General features: G+C 45.8%; 1 protein-coding gene across 1 annotated transcript in view; it reads right to left on the reverse strand.

Moving 5' to 3' along the window:
- Nucleotides 1-8304: 8304 nt before the first annotated feature.
- The window catches only part of LOC130550861 (protein spire homolog 2-like), a gene marked incomplete at its 5' end in the record, with an annotated part of 61821 nt that continues 42139 nt past the window's right edge, over nucleotides 8305-27986 (reverse strand). The window contains 5 exons of the mRNA XM_057328376.1: nucleotides 8305-9016; nucleotides 22269-22360; nucleotides 22464-22491; nucleotides 22574-22641; nucleotides 22726-22863. Coding sequence (XP_057184359.1) covers nucleotides 8794-9016; nucleotides 22269-22360; nucleotides 22464-22491; nucleotides 22574-22641; nucleotides 22726-22863 — 549 coding nt within the window. The remainder of the gene's footprint in view (nucleotides 9017-22268; nucleotides 22361-22463; nucleotides 22492-22573; nucleotides 22642-22725; nucleotides 22864-27986) is intronic.

Below are 27986 nucleotides of genomic sequence, written 5' to 3' on the forward strand. Positions count from 1 at the left end.
CTGGTCTGTGTATTAATGGTGCTTGCATTTGAGGTACCTGTAGTTGACGACTTGGGTCATAGTTCAGGTAATGTTCCCTTTCCTCCTTCTCTTCCTCATGGTCTGGGTGCCCTGGCTGTTTCCTGCTCCTTAACCTATGGGCTATTGGCTCACCCAGTGTCATTTTCCCTGCAAATTGAACTGGTATTGGCCCTGTTAGCATATCGGTCCCTGCTTGTGGATTAGGGGTGGATGTATTTATTGTTTTTGCAAATATAATGTCTTCTTCAGTATTCTCATTGTCACCCTTCTCAGACTCTTCCTGTTCATGTCTTGTTCTCTCTACTTCTTCCATAACTCGTCGTGCTTTTACTAATGTGTCTTCCACACCCTTGTTCACTGCAGTTTTTAATTCATCAAATTCCTTGCGTATCCTGTCTATTTCACCAGTCATTTCTCCTACTGCAACATCCATTTCTCCCCCATTTATTGTCATCAATACCTGCTGTTTGTGCTGTTCGTATGAAGGGGGGTTGCTTAGGGTTGGGTATAATGAAGTGGGTTGGTCTTTTCTGGGGGCGGAGCAGAGGATAGTCTTGGTGCTTCCTGTATTCTCTCCATTTCTCATTCTGGCTGCTGAGTTGTTCACTTCCTGTGTTCTCTCTCTACTCTGTGGTTTCTGTGAGCTGAGTGCTGTGGTTGTTAACGCCACCCTTGTCCACATTCTTAACTTCTTTTTAAGATTTTCTTCCTCACTACCATGTTTTCCTGTGTTATACCATTTCACTTTATCTTTCTCTTCAATATGTCTCCGTAACTTACTATGTGCTTTCTTTTCCATTTCTCTAACTTTCGGTGCTAGAGGCATTCTTACTTCTTCTGCATTTTCCCACCCAAAATCATCACATAATGCTATCCAGCATTTGTCTATTTCTTTCTGTCTCAGTTTCTTATCGTGTGGTTCTGTCTGTGCTAACAGCATATCCGTAACCTTTTGCCACTGCAGCAACACTGGCGGACATCCGTATTCATCACATTCTTTCTGAAATTCAGCCATTTTACACACAATTGTACTGTTCACAATCTTTTACAGCCTTATGTATTCCAATTTATAGTATAAGGTGGTCTGGGTGACTATGTTTTCTGAATTAATTCACTTAATTACTGACGCAACGTCTCAGTTTCTCAACGAGTCTCTGTGACGCAACGTCTTTTCTTCAATCGCCTTTATCAGTATTCACATTCAACTCTTAACATTTAACACACAACAAACAATTTTGGAATATTCCTTTACGAGTTCGCCGACTCGAGGGACTCTAACCCGGCAGAATTTACGATCTATTTCAATCGAGGGCCTCTAACCCGCAGAATTTACGATTTATTTCAATCGAGGGCCTCTAACCCGCAGAATTTACGATTTATTTCAATCGAGGGCCTCTAACCCGCAGAATTTACGATTTATTTCAATCGAGGGCCTCTAACCCGCAGAATTTACGATTTATTTCAATCGAGGGCCTCTAACCCGCAGAATTTACGATTTATTTCAATCGAGGGCCTCTAACCCGCAGAATTTATTTATGGTTGACGCAACGTCTCATACATTATTTCCATTAAGAAATAGTGACGCAACGTCTTGTGGACCAACGTCACATATTGTCTTTTTAAATCTGATTTCTCAAAACTTCTCTTATACTTTACTTTTACTCATACGGAATGTTCATCAAATTCAACACAACAATTTAGGTATGTTCAATAGCAGAATTTTGATTAAACAGGCTTCTGCTTACCTTTTTATGTTGGTCGACCTGTGTGTTGAACCCGAATTCGTTCCGTTTTTTCCCAACGAAAATGGCAAATGTGCCCTCGTCTCTTGACAAATCACGTCACGGGTCACCAATTGTTGGACTTTTAAGGCAGTCCTGCATGTTCAAAAATTTGTACAGAGACGTTCTCCAAAATCGATTAGAAGTTTATTATCAGATGTAAAAAGGAGTAACAAAGCTTTGGGTTGTCAGACGATCTCCTCACTCCACCACAAGCCAACAACCCAGAACATACACTTTCACACTTATTTATTCAGTATTTTACGCCGATCCCTTCTTCTGATTCCGCCCTCTCCTCTGGGTGGTATCATTCTCAACAGCCAATCCTCGCGTTCCACGACTCTCTTCTGACTCCATTCCTTTGTTCACTTGTTCCTGCAAAACAACATCCGGTGCAATATGTTCGTTGCCACCCTGTGGTCAGTCGCTAGTTTTGAGGAATGTTCTCTAGAGACAGTTTCTTTTGGGGAGTGTTTCCTAGAGACAGTTTCTTGTGGCCGGACAACATACCAACATTCTTAACATTCTTTTAGTAAAAAGAAAACACTCAATCATCTAATGCTTTTAATTATGTAGCGTTGTTTCTTAATCCTATGATTAATTAAAACACATCACAACTCATGATTATACTTAAAACATATGCAGTGGATTGATTCATAACATTTCTTTTCTGTGTGACTCTTTGTGTGTGTGTGTGTGTGTGTCTTTGTGTGTGTGTGTGTGTGTGTGTGTGACTTAGTTAAATTTATGGTTCCAACCCCCACTTATCCTGTCTCACTCCGTTTGCCACAGTAACTTTCCACTGAGTAAAATAGAAAGCACATGACAAAAGCACACAGCTTAATGATTTAATGAAAGAAAACACTTATTGATTATATTGATAATTAAATCATACTTTTATCTGAAAAATATTTCCACAATAGGTCAATACGAACCTGCGAATAAGAAGCTGGATTCAGCCTCGTGTTTTACGATTTCCCAAGGTCCAGAAAAGTACTGAAGACATTGTTCAATTGGTCCATCTGCCACATAGTGGCTCAGTTGAAGTTTTTTGAAGCGACGAGAATGCTTTATGTGCGAAAAACACACCAAAATACTGACTTCAATGGATATATTCTCCCTCTGTCTTTCAGTGTATGGCGTGCGTTCAGAGAGCACTTCTTCGTCTTCTTCTTGGACGAGAGCACTTTGACGCATGCGTATTAGGTTTGTGTGACGAACGCCCATGGGGCTTGCCCCTATTGGTACTCCGGCGCTCTGACTCACAACACGGAAGCGCAACTCTGTGTTTCTTCATGCAGAAGAAGTGCTCTCGTGAACTCAACTCAACTCAACTCAACTTTATTTATATAGCGCTTTTACAATTTTCATTGTTACAAAGCAGCTGTACATGAGACACATTGACTACAAGCAAAACAATCAAAGTTGTACCTGCAAAAACAAGAAAAGGTTGAAAACACAGAAGACAGACACACCCACACACAAAACACTCCACACACACAACACGCACACGCACCAACACACCAGACACAGAGACACACACACACACACACACGTACGTACACAGACAAGTACGCACACACACACACGCTCAGTGAGAGCACACATTTAGGATAAAGGAGAGAGAAGCACAGGTCAAATATAACAGATAATAAATTCCTATATGCAATATTAATTAAGTAAAACTTTAAGATTCTAAAGCAGCCCCCCCGGTCAGGCAGATAGTGCAAAAACAGTATGCAAACGGTGGCGAGGAACCCAAAACTCTAATCGAGAAAAAAAACCTCAGGAGAACCCAGGCCCAACCAGGGGATTCCAGTTCCCCTCTGGCAAAAGCTGCTGCCTCTGCACAAGCTCCAGAGAACTTGCACAACAAGGCTAAATAAAATAAATAAACTTAATAATAAAATAGATTTTTTTTTTAGATTTAGATTTAGATTCAATTTATTGTCATTGCACATGTACAAGGCAACGAAATGTGACCTCTGCATTTAACCCATCCAGAGAGTAGTGAACACACGTACCCCCGGAGCAGTGGGCAGCTATCACTACAGCGCCCGGGGAGCAAGTAGGGGTAAGGTGCCTTGCTCAAGGGCACCTCAGTTGTTACCCGCCGGCCCTGGGAATCGAACCGGCAACCTTCTGGTCATGAGTCCGACTCTCTAACCATTAGGCCACAACTGCCCCCTATTAGGCCACAACTGCCCCCTAAATAGATTGTAGTTTAAGATTATCATTAATAATCTGCATTATTAGATTATCTGCATTATTACGGCCATGAACTGCATCCTGCTCGCTGTGGTAACCTTGGAACAATGAGACAAGACTGGCTGAGAGTAGAGTACTGTTCTGTACTCTTTGATGCAACAAGTACATCAGTTGTGTTTTTGGTTCCGGTTGATCTAACTAATGCATCTAAACCCTCAGAAGATTTATATTATGGAAGAGTAGTGTATGCAAGATTAAAAAGATGCGTCTTTAGTCTAGATTTAAACTGACAGAGTGTGTCTGCCTCCCGGACAGTGCAGGGAAGACTATTCCAAAGTTTAGGCGCTAGATAGGAAAAGGATCTACCACCTGCACTTGATTTTGAGTGCCATACACTGACATTAGTGAACGCGTGCCATACACTGACATTAGTCAAACACTGGAACAAAACGGTAATTTGGTTTGTTATTTGCACATAAAGCATTCTCGTCGCTTCAAAAAAATTCAACTGAGCCACTATGCACGGGTGGACCAATTTAACGATGTCTTTAGTACTTTTCTGGACCTTGACAAAAACTGACACCATGATGTCTTTGAGGAGGCCTGGAAGTCTCTCGGATGTCACCTAAATATCTTCACTTAGAACATGTTTCTCTAAACATGTTTAACATCATGTGTGTGAATAAAAATCACACAAAGTTGATTTTTGGGTGAACTTCCCCTTTAAATACAATACTATTGTCTTTTTGTCGTTCCAGTATTCTCTGAAGCTTAGGTCCACTCCGATGTCCCAGTGATTGAAGCTGACATGGAGTCACAGTGACATCCTTAAAAACAGTTGTCATGTACAGGGGCGCAAAAATGGGGTATGCAGTATATGCGGTGCATGGGGCGCTGCACAAGTGGGGGCGCCATTGTGCCAAAATATTATTTAACGTTTTTTTAATAAAACGTTATAAAAAACATAACGAAAAAGTAATTATCTAAAACGTTTTAGTTTCACTTTTGTCTAGCATTTTAAACGAGTTCAATAAATATATAATTTATTTAATCAAGTTATTATGTCAACCAATCACTCTTTCACAGTCAAATGACCAAATGGATCGAGCAAAGAAACTTCCCAAAGCACAGAACAGGCTCTGTATAAAGGGTGAGCCCATACCGGACAAGCACCAAAGTAACAGTGTCACCTGGTGGTGGAGGAGGTACGGCGTTAAGAGGAGGCAAGTAGATGCGCCAAAGCAGTCTCTCAAGCCCAGAAAGGCTGCTGGATGAGGTGGCATGGCATTTAACGGCGCAAAATTATTTGGAGTGAGCGGTGAGTATGAAAATAAACAGACTAAGTTTTATCATCAGAGACACATATCTTGTGGCTTTACAGACTGTCACTTAAGTCTGTAAAGTTCTACAGTTGTTTTTCATACAGTTGTCTGTCCAACTGCATTCTACTTTGTATGGGCATCCTTTCTCAAGTGCAGGTGGTAGATCCTTTTCCTATCTAGCGCCTAAACTTTGGAATAGTCTTCCCTGCACTGTCCGGGAGGCAGACACACTCTGTCAGTTTAAATCTAGACTAAAGACGCATCTTTTTAATCTTGCATACACTACTCTTCCATAATATAAATCTTCAGAGGGTTAGGTGCATTAGTTAGATCAACCGGAACCAAAAACACAACTGATGTACTTGTTGCATCAAAGAGTGCAGAACAGTACTCTACTCTCAGCCAGTCTTGTCTCATTGTTCCAAGGTTACCACAGCGAGCAGGATGCAGTTCATGGCCTGACCTGATGGTAGAGCGGAGAATGGGAAGTGGGGACCTGACAAGAGCTGAGATGATAGAGCTGGATAAAGAAGGACGCGGTCTCTTGACATGTCTTCACCACAAAACTTCAAATGCTATTAGATTATTAATGATAATCTTAAACTATAATTTATTTTATTATTAAGTTTATTTATTTTATTTAGCCTTGTTGTGCAAGTTCTCTGGAGCTTGTGCAGAGGCAGCAGCTTTTGCCAGAGGGGAACTGGAATCCCCTGGTTGGGCCTGGGTTCTCCTGAGGTTTTTTTTCTCGATTAGAGTTTTGGGTTCCTCGCCACCGTTTGCATACTGTTTTTGCACTATCTGCCTGACCGGGGGGGCTGCTTTAGAATTTTAAAGTTTTACTTAATTAATATTGCATATAGGAATTTATAGTCTGTTATATTTGACCTGTGCTTCTCTCTCCTTTATCCTTTATCCTAAATGTGTGCTCTCACTGAGTGTGTGTGTGTGTGCGTACTTGTCTGTGTACGTACGTGTGTTGTGTGTGTGTGCGTGCGTGCGCATCCATGTGTGTGTGTGTGTGTGTGTGTCTATGTCTATGTGTGTTAGTACGTGTGCATATTGTGTGTGTGGAGTGTTTTGTATGTGGGTATGTCTGTCTTCTGTGTTTTCAACCTTTTCTTGTTTCTGCCGGTACAACTTTAATTATTTTGCTTATAGTCAATATGTCTCATGTACAGCTGCTTTGTAACAATGAAAATTGTAAAAGCGCTATATAAATAAAGTTGAGAGTTGAGTTGAGTATGGAGTATGCACCCAAGACTTTCACTCACCACACGTGGTGATGTTACAATAAAAGTGAGTTGAGTTGATGTGCTGCCCTCACCAACAAATTTGCATGTATGGTATGGACTGGATCCAGCCTCCAACCTCTGTGCAGCTCCAGCAATCCTTAAACATATTCTAGTCGGATGTGAGAAGAGCTTGACACAGTGGAGATACATGTGGTGCCACAATCAAGTACTAAGGTGCTTGGCTGCAGCACTAGAGATGAAGAGAGTGGCAGAAAATGCCATCCCCCAAAACGCCCAGACTAACTTACTGTCCTTTATTCGGGATGGGCAGGAAAGCAGACCAAGTCCTCATCCCCAGACTCAGGCCTGCTGAATATAGCCAGAAATTGGGAAATGTGAGTTGACTTAAACCACAGACTTACTTTCCCATTGGAAATTGCAGCGACCAATCTGGAGGCCGAACTGCTAAAAGATCACTTCTGGTGGCCAAACATGGCAGAGGATATTAGAAGGTACGTGAGAGGACCACGGTTTATCTCACATGTTTGGAGAGCATACTTTTCACTCCTAGGTGTGACCGTCAGTCTATCTTCTGGATACCATCCCCAGAGCAACGGACAGACGGAGAGCAACATCCAGGAGATAGGCCGGTATCTCCATACCTTCTGCCATGACAGAATTCCTGGAATCCATTGCCTGGGTCGAGTATGCACAGGCCTCACCCCTTTCCAGTGCGTGCCTGGGCACCGAACTTCACTCTTCCCCTAGTCCAGAGATCCTTCAGAGGTGTCATCCATCAATCATTGGTTCATGGAGAACTCCAAAGAGCTATCCACCGACACCAGGAACAGGCAGATGCTCGGAGGGACCCCAATCCTAATTACCACCCATGACGAAATGTACAGTATGTCTATCCACACGAGACATCCGCATGCATTTTCCTCTTCAGCATCACTAAACAGATCAACCCTGTCACCTACGAGCTCCAGCTGCCACCACAATACAGAATTCACCCATCTTTCCATGTATCCCCCCTGAAATCTTACCACTCACCTGTCTGTAAAAATAGAAAGAGCCACAGAGCCTGGTCCAGTGAACGATCCCCCTTTCCAACCGGTGATGGACTCCAGACAATGCGGTGGGCGGCCAGAATACTTCAGGAAGGTTTACGGCCTGGATTGGGTAGGTTATGGCCTGGAGGAAAGATCCTGGGTGCCTCGGCATGATATTCTGGATCCCTACCTGCTGACAGAATTCTTAACCTCACACCTACCTACATTGTCTAGCTCAATGGGGATGCGGCTCCCCACCAAAGTGTCTCCGGTCCTTAGGAGCGGGCCATGGAGGGGGGAGTTCTGTCACAAGCACGCCGGGCTCTAATGAGTCTCATCCATTACACCATCAATGCCACCTAATTTAAAATAGTGAAATATCTGTTGATGATCAGTTGTTTTGCCCCTAATATGAAAACTCAGTGTCTCATTTCATGTGCAAGTTGAACAATCCCATTCTATGAAAAAATCAAGGGTATCTACATATTTACACACCCCAGACACAGGTCAAAGAATGCAAAGTTGTGTCCTACATGACCTGAACATGTTCATGACACAATAGATTCCCCCAAATGTATACCATACAAAAGTCACACAGTATCAAGTAACACACAAACACACAGGCCACTGTATGTCCCATACGAGTACTGTTTTAAGGTAGGAACAGATACATTAAACTGGAGGTATTGATATGTGTTTTATTACAAGCTTGCAGTCCTTACAAAATAAAAGTGAATCAGACATGAGCTGTGGATCAGAAGCTTTAATATTGAGAAAAAAATATTAGAATCCTATCTGCTCATTTCTGGCCCCCACTTTCCTAAATCAGCCAAACTCAGTGATAACATCACATTAAGCTAAATATGTCCATCTGAATCCCAAGGCTTGAAAATACAATGAATATTAGATATGACGGTTTAGACAGTTTAGGTCAAATTTAAAGTAAAATCAACAAGATTGTCTTTACTTTTTTATGCAATTTCTCCATTAGCCAATGGATGTTTTGGTTACATGTGTATAGTAGAGGGGCATGTTGATATGCTCCATCGTAACTAATATTTCATTAAAAGAGAAAGTTTGTTGAATGATTGTACATCTTGTGGGGGGATTGTGAGGTCTTCCTGCCAAAATGACTAGCGTAAGCCTTTACAATCACACAATTCAGTTAATACATTCATTTGTTCATCATATTGGAAACGTGCTGTTGTGATGTGTTGTCTGGTGTTTTGGTGTGTTTTGGTGTGTTGTTGATGATGTCCAGGCTCCTGCGACTGGAGGAAATGACATCGGCCACAAACTTTGTGCAGTCAGAACACACATCCCTCAGATTGCAGCCTGCGGAGTACATGTGAGGAAACTCCTCTTCTACTGAGTGTCTGCACAGAAAATGAAGAGACCTGCAGACAGACAGATAAAAGGTTTAAAGAATGAAATAGCATGGTACTCTGCTTAATCAACAACATTTACACTTATGTATTTGAGATGCCTTTTTAAAGCAATTTATAGTTTGTTCAAGGTATGGTTTTCTCAGTACGCTTATCCCCGGGAGTGAATCCATGACCTTTGCACATGCTTTGCACACTGAGATACAGTAACATATCATCAATTTAATTTGTATCAGTTTAACTAATTAAAAAAATTAAATTAGTTGCAGAAGTCCAATTATTTCTCTGTGTAAAACTAAAATGTATTTACAGGACAAACCATGTATGATGTTAATGTTAATTGACAAAGGTGATATTATCTAAATCAGCATGTGTTCTTTATTTGGGTGATTTAAGAGCATCAAAAATCATGTGTAATGTTCAAAATAAAATGTTCTTGAAATACACACCTAAGAGGACATTGGCTTAAACGCTTAAAAAACAGCAACCTGCATATCCACTCATTCTATGGCTATTGGTGAATGTGGTGTTTAATGCAGAACATGGTGTTTGTGCAATCACTCTGGTTAGTTTGATTTCTTTTTATTAGGCCTTTATTTAATGCAAGTTTGTTTTGACTTATTTTTAATATGCCTTTATTATAATCCAAGAAGTAATGATGTATTGTGATTATGGAATACTAAAAAGTATTAATATTAATACCTATTGTACATGTGTGTATACTGTGCTAACTTTATAGCTAGAACAGTCAGATTCAGTTATGAGTGTACACTATTAAACATGTATCATCTTTTGATGTAATGATTGTAACTTTATAGTATACAACTTCAGACTTTACAACTTTTTGCTGGGTTTTGGTCACCATTTTTCAGAAATCACATGAAGGCCCATTTGCAAGTATTTCAGGTTCAAGCTCTTTTAAAATTTATGGGAAAGTTAGGTAATAACAAGTTATACAAAAGTACCTGCCATACGTAATTCATCTGTTCCCTGTCTGTCGGTCTCTCGACGTTGTGTCGAGCCGACAGATGGGGTTCGTCCTTGAGAACCAATCGCTTCCGACTACTTAGAAAAGGCCAATGAAATTGGCGAATGAAATTTGCATGCCGGACTCCGCCCCCGGATATCCGGGTATAAAAGGGAGACGGCGTGCCTCATTCATTCACCTTTTGTTCTTCGGAGCCTTCGCTCATGAATTGCAGACCTTCGCTACTACTTAGCAACACAAACTGCCGGTTCTACGACATGGTGCAGCGGACTGTCCCTTCCTGCGGCGACTTCCCCTGGGCGTCTCGGCGGTTCCAGAAGTGTTCGAGTTTTTTCTCTAAAAGAGCAAATTTCTCCAGCGTGGCATGTCCCGCTGTTCTTGTGGGTGCAACACACTCATCGAGGAGGGGGACGGACACGAGGTCTGCTTCGAGTACGCTGGGGCAGCCCTTGTGGATACGTCCTGCCCGCACTGCAGGCGGTTGATGATTCAGACGTTGCGTCACGGGTAGCTGTGTTCCCACGGGACTCAGCCACCACCTCGTCTGCTTCCCGTTCCATGACAGCAGTGGCTATGGCCCTGCCGTCCGCTACGGCGAGCAGCGAGGATGATATGAGGATTACTGTGAGCGCTAATCCATCAGCCACCGGCTCGCGGACCGTTCGCACCTCGTGTCGCTCGTCTGACCGTTCCCCATGAGATGGTCCCACCGTCTCGTTCCTCAACCACGTATTCGGAAATGGTGCGTGATGATGAGATGTCCATTGCAGCATCGGAGGGTGACTTACTGGCATCGGACTCCGACGATTCCTCGGAGCTCCCTCCCTCGGGGGTCGAGCCCAGGAAGAAGCAGATGTCGAAATGTCAGCCACGCTTTCCCGGGCCGCCGGCATTGAGTTGCAGTGCACCGCACTGCCTCTCCCAACGCTCGCGGCTGGATACATGGTACCTCAGGTTTGAGAGCGGCTCCAAGCCGCACTCGCCCCCAGTGCCGTGTTTTCCCGGAAGTGCATGAGGAACTTAGTATGACCTGGAACGCCCCTTTTCGGCGCGTGCACGTCAACTAGTTCCATCGCCCTTTCTTCCCTTGAAGGTGGGGCAGCTAGAGGATACGTTGATGTCCCCCAGGGGCTGGGGGGCACTAAGCACTCTCAATCGACGGTGCGTTGTGCTACATCATTGTCTGGGTATTATCACAGCCGCTCTCACCCTCTACACGATGGTGTTCGGCAACTCAATGTTGAAGCGAGACCCAATGTCGAGGATAATCATCAGCCTAAGCACTCTCAATCGATGGTGCCTTGTGCTACATCATCGCCAGGCAGGTAAAACAGCAGAGCCGATCTCCTCTCCGGGGGCCCCCCCACGGCAAGGGATCCGCACTGCCAGCCATCGAACCACCCCCCGGGAGGTCGATGAAGCAGAATGTACCCCTAGCCTCCCTGTCTCGGTCCCTGGGAGCCTGACAAGAGCTTCCCAAACCGTCACGGTGACTACGGGATATGGTCCATCTCGGCTACACGGTCCAACTCCCCAGACGCCCGCCCAAGTTTTGGGGCATCCTCTCAACCTCAGTCAGAGGCAAGGATGCTCCCGTGCTTCGGGCCGAGGTCGCCACCCCTCTGGAGAGGAAGCAATCGTGCTCGTCCCTCTAGCCGAGATGTTCAACGGGTTTTACAGCCCGTACTTCATCGTCCCCAAAAAGGGGGTTGCTAGATCTGCGTACCCTGAACAGGCACCTACTCAAGCTGCCGTTCAGGATGTTCATGCAGAAACGCATCCTGGCATCTATCAGATGTCAAGACTGGTTCATGGCAATCGACCTGAAGGACGCTTACTTTCATGTCTCAATTCTCCCTCGTCATCGCCCGTTCCTACGGTTCGCTTTTGAGGGTCGGGCATATTAGTACAGAGTCCTCCCTTTCGGTCTGTCCCTGTCCTCACAAGTCTTCACGAAGATCGTGGAAGCCGCCCTCACTCCCCTCAGAGAGAGAGGTGTGCGGGTACTAAACTATCTCGACGACTGGCTCATTTGACACACTCGCGAGATCTGTTATGTACACACAGGGACCTAGTGCTTCGGCACCTGGATCGATTGGGACCACAGATCAACCGGGAAAAGAGCAAGCTCTCACCTGTGCAGAGCATCCTCTTTCTTGGTATGGATCTCAACTCTGTCTCCATTACAGCGCGACTGCCTACAGAACGCGCTCAGTCAGTGTTGAACTGCCTGGAATATTTCAAGCAGTCAGTGGTCCCCCTGAAACAAATTCAGAGGCTCCTGGGCAAATGGCATCCTCGGCGGTGGTGATACCCCTCAGGTTGATGCACATGAGACCGCTCCAACACTGGCTACAGAGTCAAGTTCCCTGGAGAGCGTGGCACACCGGCAACAGGCGGATGGTGATTACGCCTCTCTGCCGACGCACCGTTACCCCTTGGTCTTCAATGACCTTTCTACAGACGGGGGTCCCTCTCGGGCAGGTCACTAGGCGCATCGTGGTGACGACAGAAGCCTCCCTGCAGGGTTGGGGTGCCGTGTGCAACGGGCACCTAGTGTCGGGGCGATGGACGGGCCCCCGCCTGCGCAGGCATATCAACTGCCTAGAGTTGCTGGATGTGATACTTGCACTGAAGGGGCTACAACCTCTCGTGCAGGACAAGCACATGTTGGTCCGGTCGGACAGCACAACTGCCATAGCGTATATCAACGCCAGGGTGGCGTTCGCTCACGGCAGCTAACACGACTCGCCCGACGCCTCCTCCTGTGGAGTCCGCAGGTGAGCAGATCCCTGCGAGCCACACATATCCCAGGCGACCTGAACCAGACAGCCGATGCGCTCTCTTGTCAGTGGACGCCTCGCGGAGAGTGGCGACTCCACTCCCGTGCAGTCCAGCTCATTGGGTACAGTTTGGGCGGGCTCAGGTAGACCTGTTCGCCTCCCTGGACACCACCCATTGCCCGCTAGGGTACTCCCGTCCGAGGCCCCCCTCGGCACGGATGCTATAGCGCACAGCTGGCCATGGGACAAGCGGAAGTATGCCTTCCCCCCAGTGAGCCTCATTGCACAGACTCTGTGCAAGGTCAGGGAAGAGGAGCATCAAGTGTACTAGTTGCGCCATGCTGGCCCAACCGGACTTGGTTCTTGGAGCTAATGCTCTTGACGACAGCTCCCCCCTGGCCGATTCCCTTGATGAAGGACCTGCTTTCCCAGGGGAAGGGCACGTTATGGCATCCCAGGCCAGACCTCTGGAACCTCCATGTCTGTCTCAAACAGAGATTGGCGCACTGGATCATGGCCGCCGCCACTACGGCGTACCTGTCCTAAGTTCGCCCGCGCCCACTGGGTGAGAGCTCTCTCCACACGGAGTATAGCCTCCTCGTAGGCACTGGCTCGAGGCGCCTCTCTGGCAGACATCTGCAGAGCTGCGGGTTGGGCTACACCCATCACCTTCGCGAGGTCCTACAGCCTCCGTGTAAAACCGGTATCAGCTCGAGTCTTACAGGCATCAGGCAAGACCGGCAGCCGGTAGGGTGTACGCCTATGACAGTACCTTCCCTCCCTTTCTTCTAGGTGGGTCGGCGTACTAAACTAGCATCCCTTCTTCCCCCACTGGGTGAAGAACAGGCACTCCATCCATCACTAAGCAAGCACCTCCTGCGGGCGGGCTGGGCAGAGCAGCCCTGCTCCTTAGGCCGGGTACAACTGAGTTATCCACAACATAGCTCTAACCGGACCTAGTGCTACCAGACGATGAAACCCCCCAGCAGGGCGGTTCCATCTGATGTATCCTCATGATTGGTTCCCACCTTGGTAACCCATGACCTTTCCTAGGTGGACCTCCACCTTGGGGTTAACTCCTTCAGTCTGCACTTTCCTCCCATGAGTTCTCCCCTAACGGTGAGACTATGTTGGTATCTCCACTAAATTCCTCCCTGCGGTAGGATGTGGTCTCTTTAGCTCATCCCCCATTTGAGGAAGTAGCGCTTACCCAGTGGCCTTACGGTACCAGGCGGCTTCTCGCTGTTAGAGAAACAAGGCCGCCGCCTGTGAGGCCGAAGGCAGGGGCCTTCCCACCTTTCAAGAAAAGCTCTGGGACCTCCTACCTACCCACTGGTAGGTTACAATTTCACGGTAGCGCTCACGGCTGACACGCCCCGGCCAGTCACCGTCGCTTCACTGGAGATTGTGATAGGGCACAGTGTTGTGGCGTTTTCCATAGGAACCCCATCTGTCGGCTCGACACAACGTCGAGAGACCGACAGAAAGGGAACGTCTTGGTTACGGATGTAACCTCAGTTCCCTGATGGAGGGAATGAGACGTTGTGTCCTTCTTGCCACAATACGTGCTGCCCACTGCAGCAGTCGTGAGAGGTCTCAGGCTCCTCAGAACAAAGGTGAATGAATGAGGCACGCCGTCTCCCTTTTATACCCGGATATCCGGGGGCGGAGTCCGGCATGCAAATTTCATTCGCCAATTTCATTGGCTTTTTCTAAGTAGTCGGAAGCGATTTGTTCTCAAGGACGAACCCCATCTGTCGGCTCGACACAACGTCTCGTTCCCTCCATCAGGGAACTGAGGTTACATCCGTAACCAAGACGTTATCATGTCATTCATAAAAAGCAACTTTATCTGTTTAAAAATTTGATTATGCACAGTTTAAAATATAGTCTGATTGTGTAGTCGAGTCCATCTGGTAGAGGGAGCAGCCGAATGGGAGAGAAACGTCCAAACCAGCTTCCCAGAGCAACAAACCGGCTTCAGCGAAACTGGTAGAGAACATGAAACAAAAAACAGATCGTAATCCAACTGGGTGAGGAGCAAAGAATACAACGCCACAACTAGTGAGAGAACTGAGCGGCATAAATAAGGAGACCGGTAATGGGGAACAGGTGTGAGTAATGACAATTGATTTGATAGCTAAAACAGAGACCAGGCGGGAGGGGAGTAGAGATGATCAGTCTACGAATAAAGACAATATAAAAAAAATTAAAGGAAAAGAAAGAAACAAACTTAACAGAACCCCCTCACCTAAGATGCCTCAAGGCAGCAAGGCCACTACTCACGAGAGCTGAGAAAATGATCAATCAGAGAGCGGTCCAGTATGTCCCGAGCGGGAACCCAACATCTCTCCTCCGGACCGTAACCCTCCCAGTCTACCAGGTATTGATGACCCCTGCCCCACCGCCTGACATCGAGGAGACGGCACACCGTGTAGGCCGGCGACCCCTCGATGAGTCGAGGGGGCAGAGGTAAGAGGCTGAAGGGGGGAACGTAAGACAGGCTTAACCTTGGCCACGTGAAAGACAGGGTGAACCCTACTAAGAGAGCGAGGGAGCTTAAGGCAGACGGTTACAGGGTTGATGATCTTAGTAATAGGGAAGGAACCGTTAAACTTGGGCCCCAGCTTACGTGCGGGGAGCTTGAGGGGAAGGTCAGAGGTGGACAACCAGACCCTCTGACTACACACATAAGGAGGGGCCTTAGAGCGATGGCGATTGGCAGACGCCTGGCTGCGTTTGTGAGTAAGAATGAATGAACACACCTCTTAACAAAGGCGTGGGCAAAGGGAACGGAGGCATCAAGCTCTTGAGAGGGGAATAATGGGGGCTGATAACCTAGGCAGCACTGGAAGGGAGAAAGCCCCGTAGACGACACAGGAAGGGAATTGTGAGCGTACTCGACCACGGCTAGTCTGGAACTCCAAGACAACGGTTCCGCAGACGCGACGCAATGCAGGACTCTCTGGAGGTCTTGGTTAGCTCTTTCGGACTGTCCGTTAGTTTGAGGATGGTAACCAGATGATAAACTGGCAGTAGCCCCCAGGAGTCGGCAGAACTCAGCCCAAAATTTGGAGGCGAATGGCTATGTGGGACCAGGGTCTCGAAGGGGTGGGCAGCGGCCGCAAGAGTCCAGCAGGAGGACGGTTAGACGTCTTGCTTGTAGCACAAACTGGACAGGCTGAAACGAAATCGTGAGAGTCCTGTGCCACTGATGGCCACCAAAACCGTTGCTTAACTAGCGCGAGGGTGCGAGCAGCTCCAGGGTGACAAGCCAGATTGGAAGAATGTCCCCACTGAAGGACACTGGTTCGGACCGACTGTGGAACAAACAATAGACCCTCTGGGCAACCAGTCGGAGAAGCAACGCCCTTAAGCGCCTCATGAACCTTAGACTCCACCCCCCAAGTGACCGCTGCGACCACTCGGCCGGGAGAAATGACGGGCACCGGGGTGGTCGAGGCCGTTTGGACTTCGAATAGTCACAAGAGCTTCCCGTTCTTACTCCTGGGACGATAAGCAATAACAAAATCAAAACAGCCAAAAAAAAAGAGCCCAGCGGGCCTGTCGAGAATTAAGCCGCTTAACTGAGCATATGTATTCTACATTTTTATGGTCGGTCCAAACCAGGAAGGGAACTTTGGCGCCCTCCAACCAGTGGCGCCACTCCTCCAATGCAAGCTTGACGGCCAACAACTCCCTATTACCGATGTCGTAATTCCGCTCTGAGGATGAGAGCCAGCGGGAGAAGAACGCGCAAGGATGCACCTTGTTGTCTGGGGAGGCGCGTTGGGAGAGTATCGCTCCTACCCCTGCCTCCGAAGCATTGACGACACGGATCGGGATTAACCAAAATAGGAGCAGACGAAAAGAGAAACTTGAGTTTAGAGAAAGCATTCTGAGCTTGTTTTCGTACCATTTAAAACGCCTAAGAGTGGAGGTGAGTTCGGACAGGGGAAGAGCGATTTGACTAAACCCTCGGATGAACCGCCGTTAGAAATTGGCGAACCCCAGGAATCGCTGGACATCCTTGTGACTCTCGGGGGTTGGCCAATTTGCAACTGCTTCCACCTTGGCGGGATCCATGCAAATACCCTCAGGCGACAAGATGAACCCCAGAAACGGAACTGACCGTGCGTGAAACTCGCATTTTTCCACCTTGGCAAACAGGCGATTCTCGAGTAACCGGCGCAAGACTCGTCGGACGTGCTGGACATGGTCCTGTTCATTCTGAGAAAAAATGAGAATGTCATCAAGGTAAACAAAGACGAATCGGTTAACCATGTCTCGAAGCACATCGTTGACGAATCTTTGGAAAACCGCCGGGGCATTAGACAAGCCAAATGGCATCACCTCGAAATGACCTGTGGGTGTGTTAAAGGCAGTTTTCCATTCGTCCCCCTCTCTGATCCTGACTAGGTGGTAAGCATTGCGTAGATCTAGCTTCTTAAAGATGGTTGCGCCCTGTAAGAGTTCGAAAGCCGATGACATCAAGGGCAAGGGATGGCTATGCTTGACCGTGATGTCATTCAACCCACGATAATCAATGCAGGGACGGAGGGAACCATCCTTCTCCACAAAGAAAAACCCTGCCCCGGCCGGAGAGGAAGAAGGATGAATAATGCTAGATAACAAAGAACCTGCTACGTACTTCTCCATAGCCTCCCTCTCGGGCCCAGAAAGAGAATAAAGATGACCCTTCGGTGGAGATGTGCCGGGTAACAGGTCGATCGCACAGTCGTACGGGCGGTGTGGGGGAAGAGATGCCGCACGAGACTTGCTGAACACCGCTCTCAGATCGTGATAAACCGTGGGTACCCCAGTGAGCACAACCGGTTCATCCTGTAACAAAGGAACAGATATTAAGGGAGACAGGGCGGCAGATAAACAGTTCGAAGCACAAAATTCACTGCATTCGGAAACCAAACTATTTCTCCAGTCAATGTGTGGGTTGTGTTTAGAGAGCCAAGTGTGACCCAGAACGATTGGAGCGGAGGGTGAGGATAAACTGTATCGCCTCTGTATGATTTCCAGATGTGGTGAGGGCCAAAGGACCAGTGATAGACTTAATGTTGGTGAGTGGGGTACCACAGAGCGTTTGGGCTGAGATGGATTGAGTAAGTGGGTTAAAAGGGATCTTCCACCTTCTGACTAGCTCAATGTCAATGAAATCACCCTCCGCTCCAGAGTCGATGAGAGCCCGCACTGAATGGCTCACTCCCTTCCACTGAATAACAGCCGGGAGGAAAGTCAGACTGCGAGAGGAAATGCTGGTAGAGGTAATCCTTACCCTACGGGAAGTCGTGCCATCGGGGAGATGCCTGCTGAGTGGACAGGAGGCCACCGAATGTCCAGGCTCGCCGCAGTACAGGCACAACCCGTTGGTGATGCAACGATTGCGTTCCTGTCTGGAGAGTCGGGTTCGGCTGACCTGCATGGGCTCCTCTACAGAAAGAGATGGTCGAGGAGGTGAGTGGTATCTGTCCATGGAAACGCCCGCAGTCTCTCCAGCGCTGTCGAGTACGAAGACCCAAGCAGAATTCTACCCGGGTGGCGAGGTCCATAAGTCCATCCAGCGTCGGGGGAAGTTCAAGAGAGTAGACCTTGTCCAAGATGCGATCCACTAAACCATGGAGAAATCGATACCAAAGTGCCTTATCGTTCCATCCACAGGATGAGGCCAGGGTGCGGAATCTAATGGAGTAGTGCGAAACTGATACGCTACCCTGCCACAGTAGTGACAAAGACCGAGCCGCCTCATTGCCCAGTGCAGATCGATCAAAGACCTTACAAAGCTCCTTGGAGAATTCCTCGAATGAGTTGCAACACACATTCTTGCTGTCCCATGCAGCTGTTACCCACTCCCTGGCGGCGCCAGTCAGATGCATTATCACAAAAGCCACCTTGGATTGCTCGGTGGAAAAACAGGAAGGTTGATACGAGAAGGTCAGGGAACATTGAGACAAGAAGGGGCGACACGAAGTAGGCTCACCAGCGTAAGGAGCCGGAGGAATGAGGAGAGGCTCCGGACGGCGGAGGACAGGTCTTTCCGCCTCGTCCAGTGCTGCACTGGTTGAGGCGGCTGCCTGGTCGGCCTGGGTTTGATCGAGGTGTTGAGCAATGGCGGCGAGTTGCTGGGAAAGGGCAGGAACGCCCTGCCGAATCTCCGCTACCTCCAGCTGCTGCCGACCCAGTAACACTCCCTGCTTGGCCGCAAGACGAATGTCCTGATCTCTCGCTGAGTCCATTCTTGGTGGCATTGTACTGTCACGAGTACAAAAAGGACTCAGATGCAGGAGATGAAGGCAACAAAAAGGTTTATTTAAATACGGGTGAACAATCCAGAACACAGGGGGACAGGGTACTCCTGACCCGAAAACACAAAAAAACAAAACAGCAATATAATCCAGAGAGGGCGAGTATGCGTCGAGTCCATCTGGTAGAGGGAGCAGCCAAATGGGAGAGAAACGTCCAAACCGGCTTCCCAGAGCAACAAATCAGCTTCAGCGAAACTGGTAGAGAACATGAAACAAAAAACAGATCGTAATCCAACTGGGCGAGGAGCAAAGAATTAGAGGTCTGCACAGGCTTTAAACGAAAGCCCGAACCTGGCCCGTACCCGAGATTGTTTAACCCGACACGGCATGACCATTACAGTTACATTTTAAGCCCGAACCCGACCCGAACCCGAACTGCGTTTAACAGCAAGCTTTGTTGAAATGTGCTGCATTTTATGATTGCTTGCAATGATAATTAAACAAATAGCTACATGTAGGCAAACACAGTTTCATCAAGGCATGGCTGCCCCCTCAGCAGTGAACACACTAGAAAAAATAAGAAATAGCACAGACTTACCAATAACGAAACTTTGCTGTGGGTGAACAGGTGTAAAAGTCAAAAATCATTTTTGAACCCTCTGGAACTGTTGGTTTAAGCGCCGTCCTCCTCTGATTAAAAGTTAGCCCAGCTGCACTGAAGTTCCTCTCGCTGCTGCTGCTAATGTTACTTGCAGGGATGCTGAGGATACTACGGGCCAGTCTTGACAGTAATGACAAGATCATAATTCTTCCAGAGTGCAGCTTTCCCTGCATCATTTAGAACTGTAATATGTTTTCCATCGCTAATATTTTGCTTTATTGCACTCATCTTACCATCACCTGCTGTGTTGTGACAACCAGGACAAGAGCGGCAGCGGAGCATGAACACACGTGCGCAGAACAGTTTATGCGAAAAGTGTTTTCTCTCATGTTTTTTTGTGCTCGCAACGCAGCAAACACGCAAGCACACGCCACGGCACGCAAACTTGTTTGTATAGCCTATACTGTATATTTTTTTAGTTACAAACCCAAACCCGACCCGAAGCCCGTGAGTTTTTCGGGCTCCGTCGGGCTCGGGTCGGGTTGCAGACCTCTACAAAGAATACAACACCACAACTAGTGAGAGAACTGAGCGGCATAAATAAGGAGACCGGTAATGGGGAACAGGTGTGAGTAATGACAATTGATTTGATAGCTAAAACAGAGACCAGGCGGGAGGGGAGTAGAGATGATCAGTCTATGAATAAAGACAATATAAGAAAAAATAAAGGAAAAGAAAGAAACAAACTTAACACGATCATGAGCACAACATGTTAACATAACACAGCATAATAAATCTAGACCAGTGGTCACCCACATTAACTTTTTGAGGTGCCCGCCATGCACAGGGCTCAACAGTAAGAGCTGCACATGAAAGACCGATCCGGCGAGTGCTGCATCCTCATGAAAGTCATTTGCACGTGTTTTTAAGCTTTGCCTATGTAAATATTTTCAAGAGCAAAAATATGTAAAAGAGAACGCAATTTGATCCCTGTGAGCTTGAGAAGATGTGCATGCTGTGCGCAGACATATCACATGAAACGCAAAGACGCACATAAATTCCAAAAAAGCACATAAAAAACGTATGTGCTGAATTGAGCTGATACATTTTTATCCGACAAGAAGATGTGCGCAATTAAACACATTTACCGAATAATTTCCTCGATGCGCATCCAAATATGTATGTGCCTTTCCTCAATTGATGGCATAACTGGACTAACTAACGGTCCGGTTGTTGTTCTAAAATGCTTTAGCCAACGTCTGACCTGAAAGTTGTTCAGTATTACCTCCCATAACAGTATTATACAGCTGCGTTCCTAAAGAGCAGGCAATAGATTATTCTCTGGGATGAATCACACCCTCTTTATGGTGAATATGAATTGTTACCATCTGGTCGAAGATATAGGTATGGACTGCTCGTGCACAAAGCTCTTTTACATTCTCCAGTATAGCTTTGTTAAATAAGTCCCTGTGATGCCACATGTGTCTCTGTACTCCCATGTGATTTTGCTGTTGGGAATGGCATGTTTGATGTTTAATGTTGGTTGTATTTGTAATGTGTTGTTTTATGTTGATGTTATATGTTTGCCTGTAGTTGACAATTGCTGTTGTTGTTGATGACTGGAGGGTGCCACAGATACAAGGAGATTTTCAGAAAGGACAATAAACAGCACAATCACAATCAATTCACCTCCAAAAGCCGTGCGCTTCTGCACTCTGAGCAGCAAAACATTTATAATATATAGCTTATTTATAAAATAAGACTATTATTCTATTGCAGAAACCTACATTTTCCTTAGTCATATTGGGCGCCAGATTATAAAGAAGGTATGTTTTTGTTCTCTTTGACTCACTGGATGGAAACAGTGCTTAATTGCAAATGTTTCATGTAGTAATTCTGTGCGAATTCAAGTTAAAAAAGATTAGTCCTTATGTGGATAACGTTACCAGCTCGACTGAAAACATTAACCAAAAATTATTCCACGTTATTACTAAACAGATAAATGTATCTTGCAGTCCAGGGTGAAGTTGGTATTTACATTAACGAAGATTTTGAACAAATATCATATTTGTTAAACAATGTAAATGGCTCTCTGGCTAGACAGAGACAGAGCGCTGCACAGAAAAACGTGATGACATAATTCCGAAGGATGTGAAAAAATGACCCTGCTTTAACAAATGTAAGCAGTTCAAAACGTGTAACAGTATGCTGGATCCGTGTATTAGCTCTTAAAGTGAAGGTAGGATTAATGTGTATTTAATTTAAAGTCGAGTTTATGCAGTGTTATTTTATATTTGATTATTTTATTCAATTTCTGTATGAAAACTGTTTCCAGCAATTTCGTATACCATTAAAACATAAAATATGATCATTTAACCACTCTAATACGCTATTCTGTGAATGGTTATGGTGGTATAACTAAGGTGAAATTGACTGTAACAAAAAACATAAACCCTAAAAGTTAAGTATAACAAAAAGATAATGCATTATATTATGCATTACAGAGTTTAAAGTATTTTCTTATTATATCCAACAAGTAGCCCTCTGAATGATTTGATCTCTTCAGGTAGCCCTCGCTCACAAAAGGCGGATTTTAGTCTATAAATTCAGATGAATGTACTGCACATCTACTCACTTGTAGACATCACTCTTGTGACTCTTCACGTTGCTATGAAACCCCACCGTGTACACTGGAATGTGTGCCAGCTTTTTGTAGGGAATCTTCATCTAAAATAGGGACAAAAATCAGATGATTTTATTATCTGCAATGATACAGTACATCCACTCATTTAAATGAATTCAGGAGATACATAAGAATGAAAAGAAATACCTTTGCACTACAAGAGCTACACACAGACCTAAAAGACAAAGAATATAATTTGCTAATATAATTTACTGGATCAGGAAAAAAATATTTTAGTATTTAAGTAAAACAGAAACCTTTTACAGAGGAGGCACGTAGATGGCCAGGAAAACAGTGGAAATTTAACTCGACAACAGCAGCATATCTGAAAAACAGACATACAGATATGTCATTTGGGTTAAACAGATTAACAAATTATATTGTCTGTGAATCAAATAAATGCTCGCACCTTTCCCTTCTTCAGATTAGTATAAAGATCTTTGTTCTGCATGTATTTCTCCATCTCAGCTTTGACAAGTATCCGGCGCACATTGATAACCTCATCCACCGTTAAGGCCAAACTGTCCACTGGATGACTGAACTCCTCCTGTGCACAAGATGAATAAGATTTTCTTCTCTATGTGTTCACATTTCAAAAGCACCGGCCACTCCTCTGACTTTTTTCTTGGTCTTTACAGTATTTAGGACTGTCAGAGAACAGTCTATCTATTTCACTGATATCAAAATTATTTTCTACTTCATTTCTGTGCATTAATGGCATGCTGTTGCTGTTCTTACCACAAAAATTAGATTCAACGCCCACTTTGGTTGGGATCCATGTGCGGTTTATTGACAAATCTGCAGGTACAGAATGCGGGCAAAGAGCAAGATAATCCTAAAGTACAATCCAGAAACGCTCAGTAATGCAGATAGGCTTGAGTGCGATCAAACAGTCCTGTTGATGCGGTTCAGTTGGAACCGCGATCAGTTTGGTGAAATTACTTATGGAAATTATTTACACTTAGTAATTTAGCACAGGGGTTCCCAAAGTAGGGGTCGCAAGGCCGTGAGGGTGGGGTCGCTAAGAAATCTATTTTTATTATTAGAAATAGTGTATGTAATTGTAGCAGTAGACCTCTTTGTCTAATGAAATGATTGGACAAATGGGGGGTGCAATTAGACTTGGTTCAGGTGCGCTATAAGTAAGTCGCGTTTGCTGCCTGGATGTGCGTCACTAACTTCTGGGTAACCCCAATGTTATCAACCCTTCACTGGTTACCCATTAAGTATCGTATTGACTTTAAAGTTCTTTTAATTACTTATAAAGCCTTAAACGGTTATGTAGGTAGGCCCCTACCTACATAACAGAGCTTCTACCACACTACAACCCACCACGCTCTCTAAGATCTCAAAACTCCAGACTTTTGATAACACCTAGAATAACTAAATCCACCAAAGGGGGTAGAGCTTTCTCATACGTAGCACCTCTCCCTACCTCGGGATGCCCATCCCGAGGTAGGGAGAGATTCCGCCAGGCCCAGATGAACGTCATATTCCCATCCCCAGCTAGAGATTACGCCAGCTACATCGGAAAATCCTGTGCCATCCTCCTGCGAGAGCCTGCGGACTGACTGACCATCCCAGCTCCATCCAAGGCAATTCCATCACCACCCAAGAAAAAGGCGACCATCTGACCGGCCCAGCTCAGACAATTCCATCCCCAACCGAGAGCAAAGATGGACTACTTGTCACATTAATGCTAAATTTACAATACTTGATATTTAATGCTAAACTTACATCACATGACAGCAGTTTGAAGTTATAGCTGCACTCAGTGACTTTGATTGGAGGTTGCTGGGTGGGTGTTTGTAGGTGTTTGTAGGGAGTGGGGGGGGCTTGTTGGTTGTGGTTCGGGGCGTTTCATTTGTTGGGACTGTGTGGGTCTGGTCTGGTTGGTCTTGTTCTGTTGTCGATGTCGGACAACAGAGGAATAAAGTTAATTACGCCATTACTATTTTTCCCTGGTTGTTCCTCTGTTGTCTGTTGTTGATCGCGGAGTGGGACCGGGTTGGACCTGCACGGTTTCGGCGGGTGGGGCTTCCTGGGTCGCGGCTCGTGGGCTCTCCCTGTTCTTCGTGGACGTTGCTCGGTGGCTTTGGTCGGGGTCACTGAGTGCAGCTATGACACGTCAGAGGAGATCTGGCCCTCCCGGCTGAGCCTGGTTTCTCCCAAGGTTTTTTTTCTCCATTTATTCATCATTGGAGTTTGGGTTCCTCGCCACAGCAGTGCAGTGTTGGCTTGCTCACCGGGAGGCTGCATTTATTTATTTATTCATTTATTTATTAGATATTATTTATTATAATGATCTTGCTTGGTCTATAAACACCATGCACTGTGCTGTGTTTTACCTTTCTGTGTTTTTCTTATTTGCTCCTGTAAAGCTGCTTTGGAACAATGCACATTGTGAAAAGCACTATATAAATAAAATTGAATTGAATTGAATTGCTGCGTAGTCGTCCGAGAGGTAGGGGCTGCTCGCCGGTGAGCATATTAGTTTTATGTTAATGCTATTGTGTTATAGGGCTGTTAGTTTTAAGTTAATGCTATTGTGTTATAGGGCTGTTATTTGTTTAAGTGGACGGAGGAACTAACCGGTGTGCCTGTAGCGATGGGTGCCGTTGGGTTATGAGGAGTGTGTGTGTGTGATTGCTGCCAGCTGTACAGGTATGTTGTGATACCGAGCCTCGTTTGCTGCGTAGTTGTTTTGTTACTTATATTATTGTTTTGTCTTTCCATATATACGTCTGTCCTTAGGTGTTTAATACGCCTGGAGTTCATTGTGGTTGGCTGACGGAGCGGGTAACTGTTGCGTATGAGTCTTTTAGCTGAAATATCTATACTCTGCTATGAACTTCCCCTCTATCAAACAGTTATTTTTTTGCTGCGCTGCTAATCCAGACCGGCGGCTGCTCTGCTTTGCATCTTTCCCTCTCTGTGCTTCCGCATGCTAGAGCGGTGTGGAGTGTCGTCTTTAGACCGGCTCTACGTTTGTTGACTGATGCCACTAAGCTAAGTGCTACGACTTTTTCCTACTGCTGTGGCCCAAATGTTTCCGCCTGCCAGGAAGATTTTAAGATTTACTCCGTGTGCTGAAACGACGCACTGTAGTCACCATTGTGCTTGTGTCTTTTGGTTTTGTTTTGTTTGTTTTTCTCTTGAGGACTTTGTTTTTTGCAATATAGTGTTTCTTTGTGTTTGTTTGTTTGCATGCAAATGCACTTGTAGCTTTTGGTTTCAGAAGCACGCTGACCTTGCTGTGGATGCTATTTTGTTCCTAATCGAGATGCTTTCAATTAGCAATGCTCTTAATGTTCAGTGGTACATCATGAACTTCTGTGCAGTTGCAAGTATGTGTTAAATGATTATTATTATTATTATTTTTCTTCTCTAGAGTTGGGGTGGCAATTGACAGGAAGGATCTATGCTTATTCTTGTTTTTTCACTTTTAGGAGGTGGAGCTCGTTACAGTTTGCTGTGCTCCCTATTGCGGTGCAGTGTGTTTGCTATGGTGTGAGTGTACGTGTGTTGCGGTATCCTCTTGTGCTTTCAGACAGAAGAATATCGTGGTTCCTCCCAAAGAAGTGTAGCTGAGAGTTTTGTTTTGACTTTATTTTTATTTGTTTTCTTGTGTTGTCTTGGAATAGTCTTCCCTGCACTGTCTGGGAGTCAGACACACTCTGTCAGTTTAAATCTAGACTAAAGACGCATCTTTTTAATCTTGCATACACTAAACTTCCATAATATAAATCTTCTGAGGGTTTAGGCTGCAATAGTTAGATCAACCGGAACCAAAAACACAACTGATGTACTTGTTGCATCAAAGAGTGCAGAACAGTACTCTACTCTCAGCCAGTCTTGTCTCATTGTTCCAAGGTTACCACAGCGAGCAGGATGCAGTTCATGGCCTGACCTGATGGTAGAGCGGAGAATGGGAAGCGGCGACCTGACAAGAGCTGAGATGATAGAGCTGGATAAAGAAGGACGCGGTCACCTGACACGTCTTCACCACAAAATTTCAAATGCTATTAGATTATTAATGATAATCTTAAACTATAATTTACCTTATTAGTAATCTTATTTATTTTAGTTAGCCTTGTGCAAGCTCTCTTTAGTTTGTGCAGAGGCAGCAGCTTTTGCCAGAGGGGAACTGGAATCCCCTGGTTGGGCCTGGGTTCTCCTGAGGTTTTTTTCTCGATTAGAGTTTTGGGTTCCTCGCCACCGTTTGCATACTGTTTTGCATCTGATTGCCGGGGGGGCTGCTTTAGAATTTTAAAGTTTTACTTAATTGATATTGCATATAGAAATTTATAGTCTGTTATATTTGACCTGTGCTTCTCTCTACTTTATCTTAAATGTGTGCTCTCATTGTGTGTGCGTGCGTGTCTGTCACGGCAGAAGGATGGGAGTCAAAAGCATGGGTCACAAAAAATACTTTATTTACAAAAAGACTTTCACAATGTGGTAATCAAAAAACGAACCAAAAGAAGGACACCGGGGCTCGAGCGCTCGGCCGGGGAATGCAAGAGAGAGCTAAGAGAGTCTAGGTGAAACTCCTGGAACAACCCCGAAGGGAGAGACTGATAATCCATTTGAACAACTCCAGAGGAAAATAGGCAATCCGCTTGAACAGCCCCGGAGGGGAAACCTGGTAAATCCACAAGAACAACCCCGGAGAGCGAGTCTGATAAATCCACTCGAACAGTCCCGAAGGGGAAAGTGGTAATCCACTTGCACGATCCCGGAGAGAGAAACTGGAACCCTTCTTGAACAACCACCAGAGAGAGAATCCGGTAATCCATCTGAGCAGCCCCAGAGAGAGAGGGAGGATTCCCAATGACTGACCTCACCAGAAGAGAGATAGGTCCACCGGGGAGAAACTCCTTCTGCCTTCAGCCAGAGATGGTACCACGGTCGCCGGCGCAATGATCCGCTTGAGAGTGGGACACCAAGCAGGGTGCAAAAGAGAACTGGAGCCCAGATGAACAAAACTAATTTACCAAGAGTATAACTGGACAAGGCAAGACAAGACTAGACTAGACTAGACTAGAAATAATGCAAGACTGGTCATCTGGAAGGTTAGAAGTCTAACGGACTGACGAGGAACATAGGGATTCTGGAAGTATAAGAAGGGAGAGAGAGGAGATAGCAAGAGTGGAAACCGGTGTGGGGTGATTAGCGGGAGTAGAAACAGGAGTGCGGTGATGAGTGGATAACAAGGGGGCGGGGCACCCTAAAGTAAAGACCGAGCACATGTAGAGCTGTCAAACAGGCTCTTCCATGTGCTTGGTGAGAAGAAACATAAACAAGACACATGAACCAACAGGTGCTCAGACCCGGAACCTGACAGTGTCTTTGTGTGCGCGCGTACTTGTCTTTGTTTGCACGCGCGCGTCCGTGTCTGTGTGTTAGTACGTGTGCATATTGTGTGTGTGGAGTGTTTTGCATGTGGGTATGTCTGTCTGTCTTTGTTTTCACTTTTTTCTTGTTTTTGCAGGTACAACTTTAATTGGTTTCCTTATAGTCAATATGTCTTATGTACAGCTGCTTCGTAACAATGAAAATTGTAAAAAAGCGCTATATAAATAAAGTTGAGTTGAGTGTTGTTTATAACGTGGAGAAATCCTAATGTGATGTTGCTTTTAATTTGTATTTAATAAAGTGATTCTTTTT

The sequence above is a fragment of the Triplophysa rosa genome, unplaced genomic scaffold, assembly GCF_024868665.1.
Source record: "Triplophysa rosa unplaced genomic scaffold, Trosa_1v2 scaffold453, whole genome shotgun sequence".
Taxonomy (NCBI): domain Eukaryota; kingdom Metazoa; phylum Chordata; class Actinopteri; order Cypriniformes; family Nemacheilidae; genus Triplophysa; species Triplophysa rosa.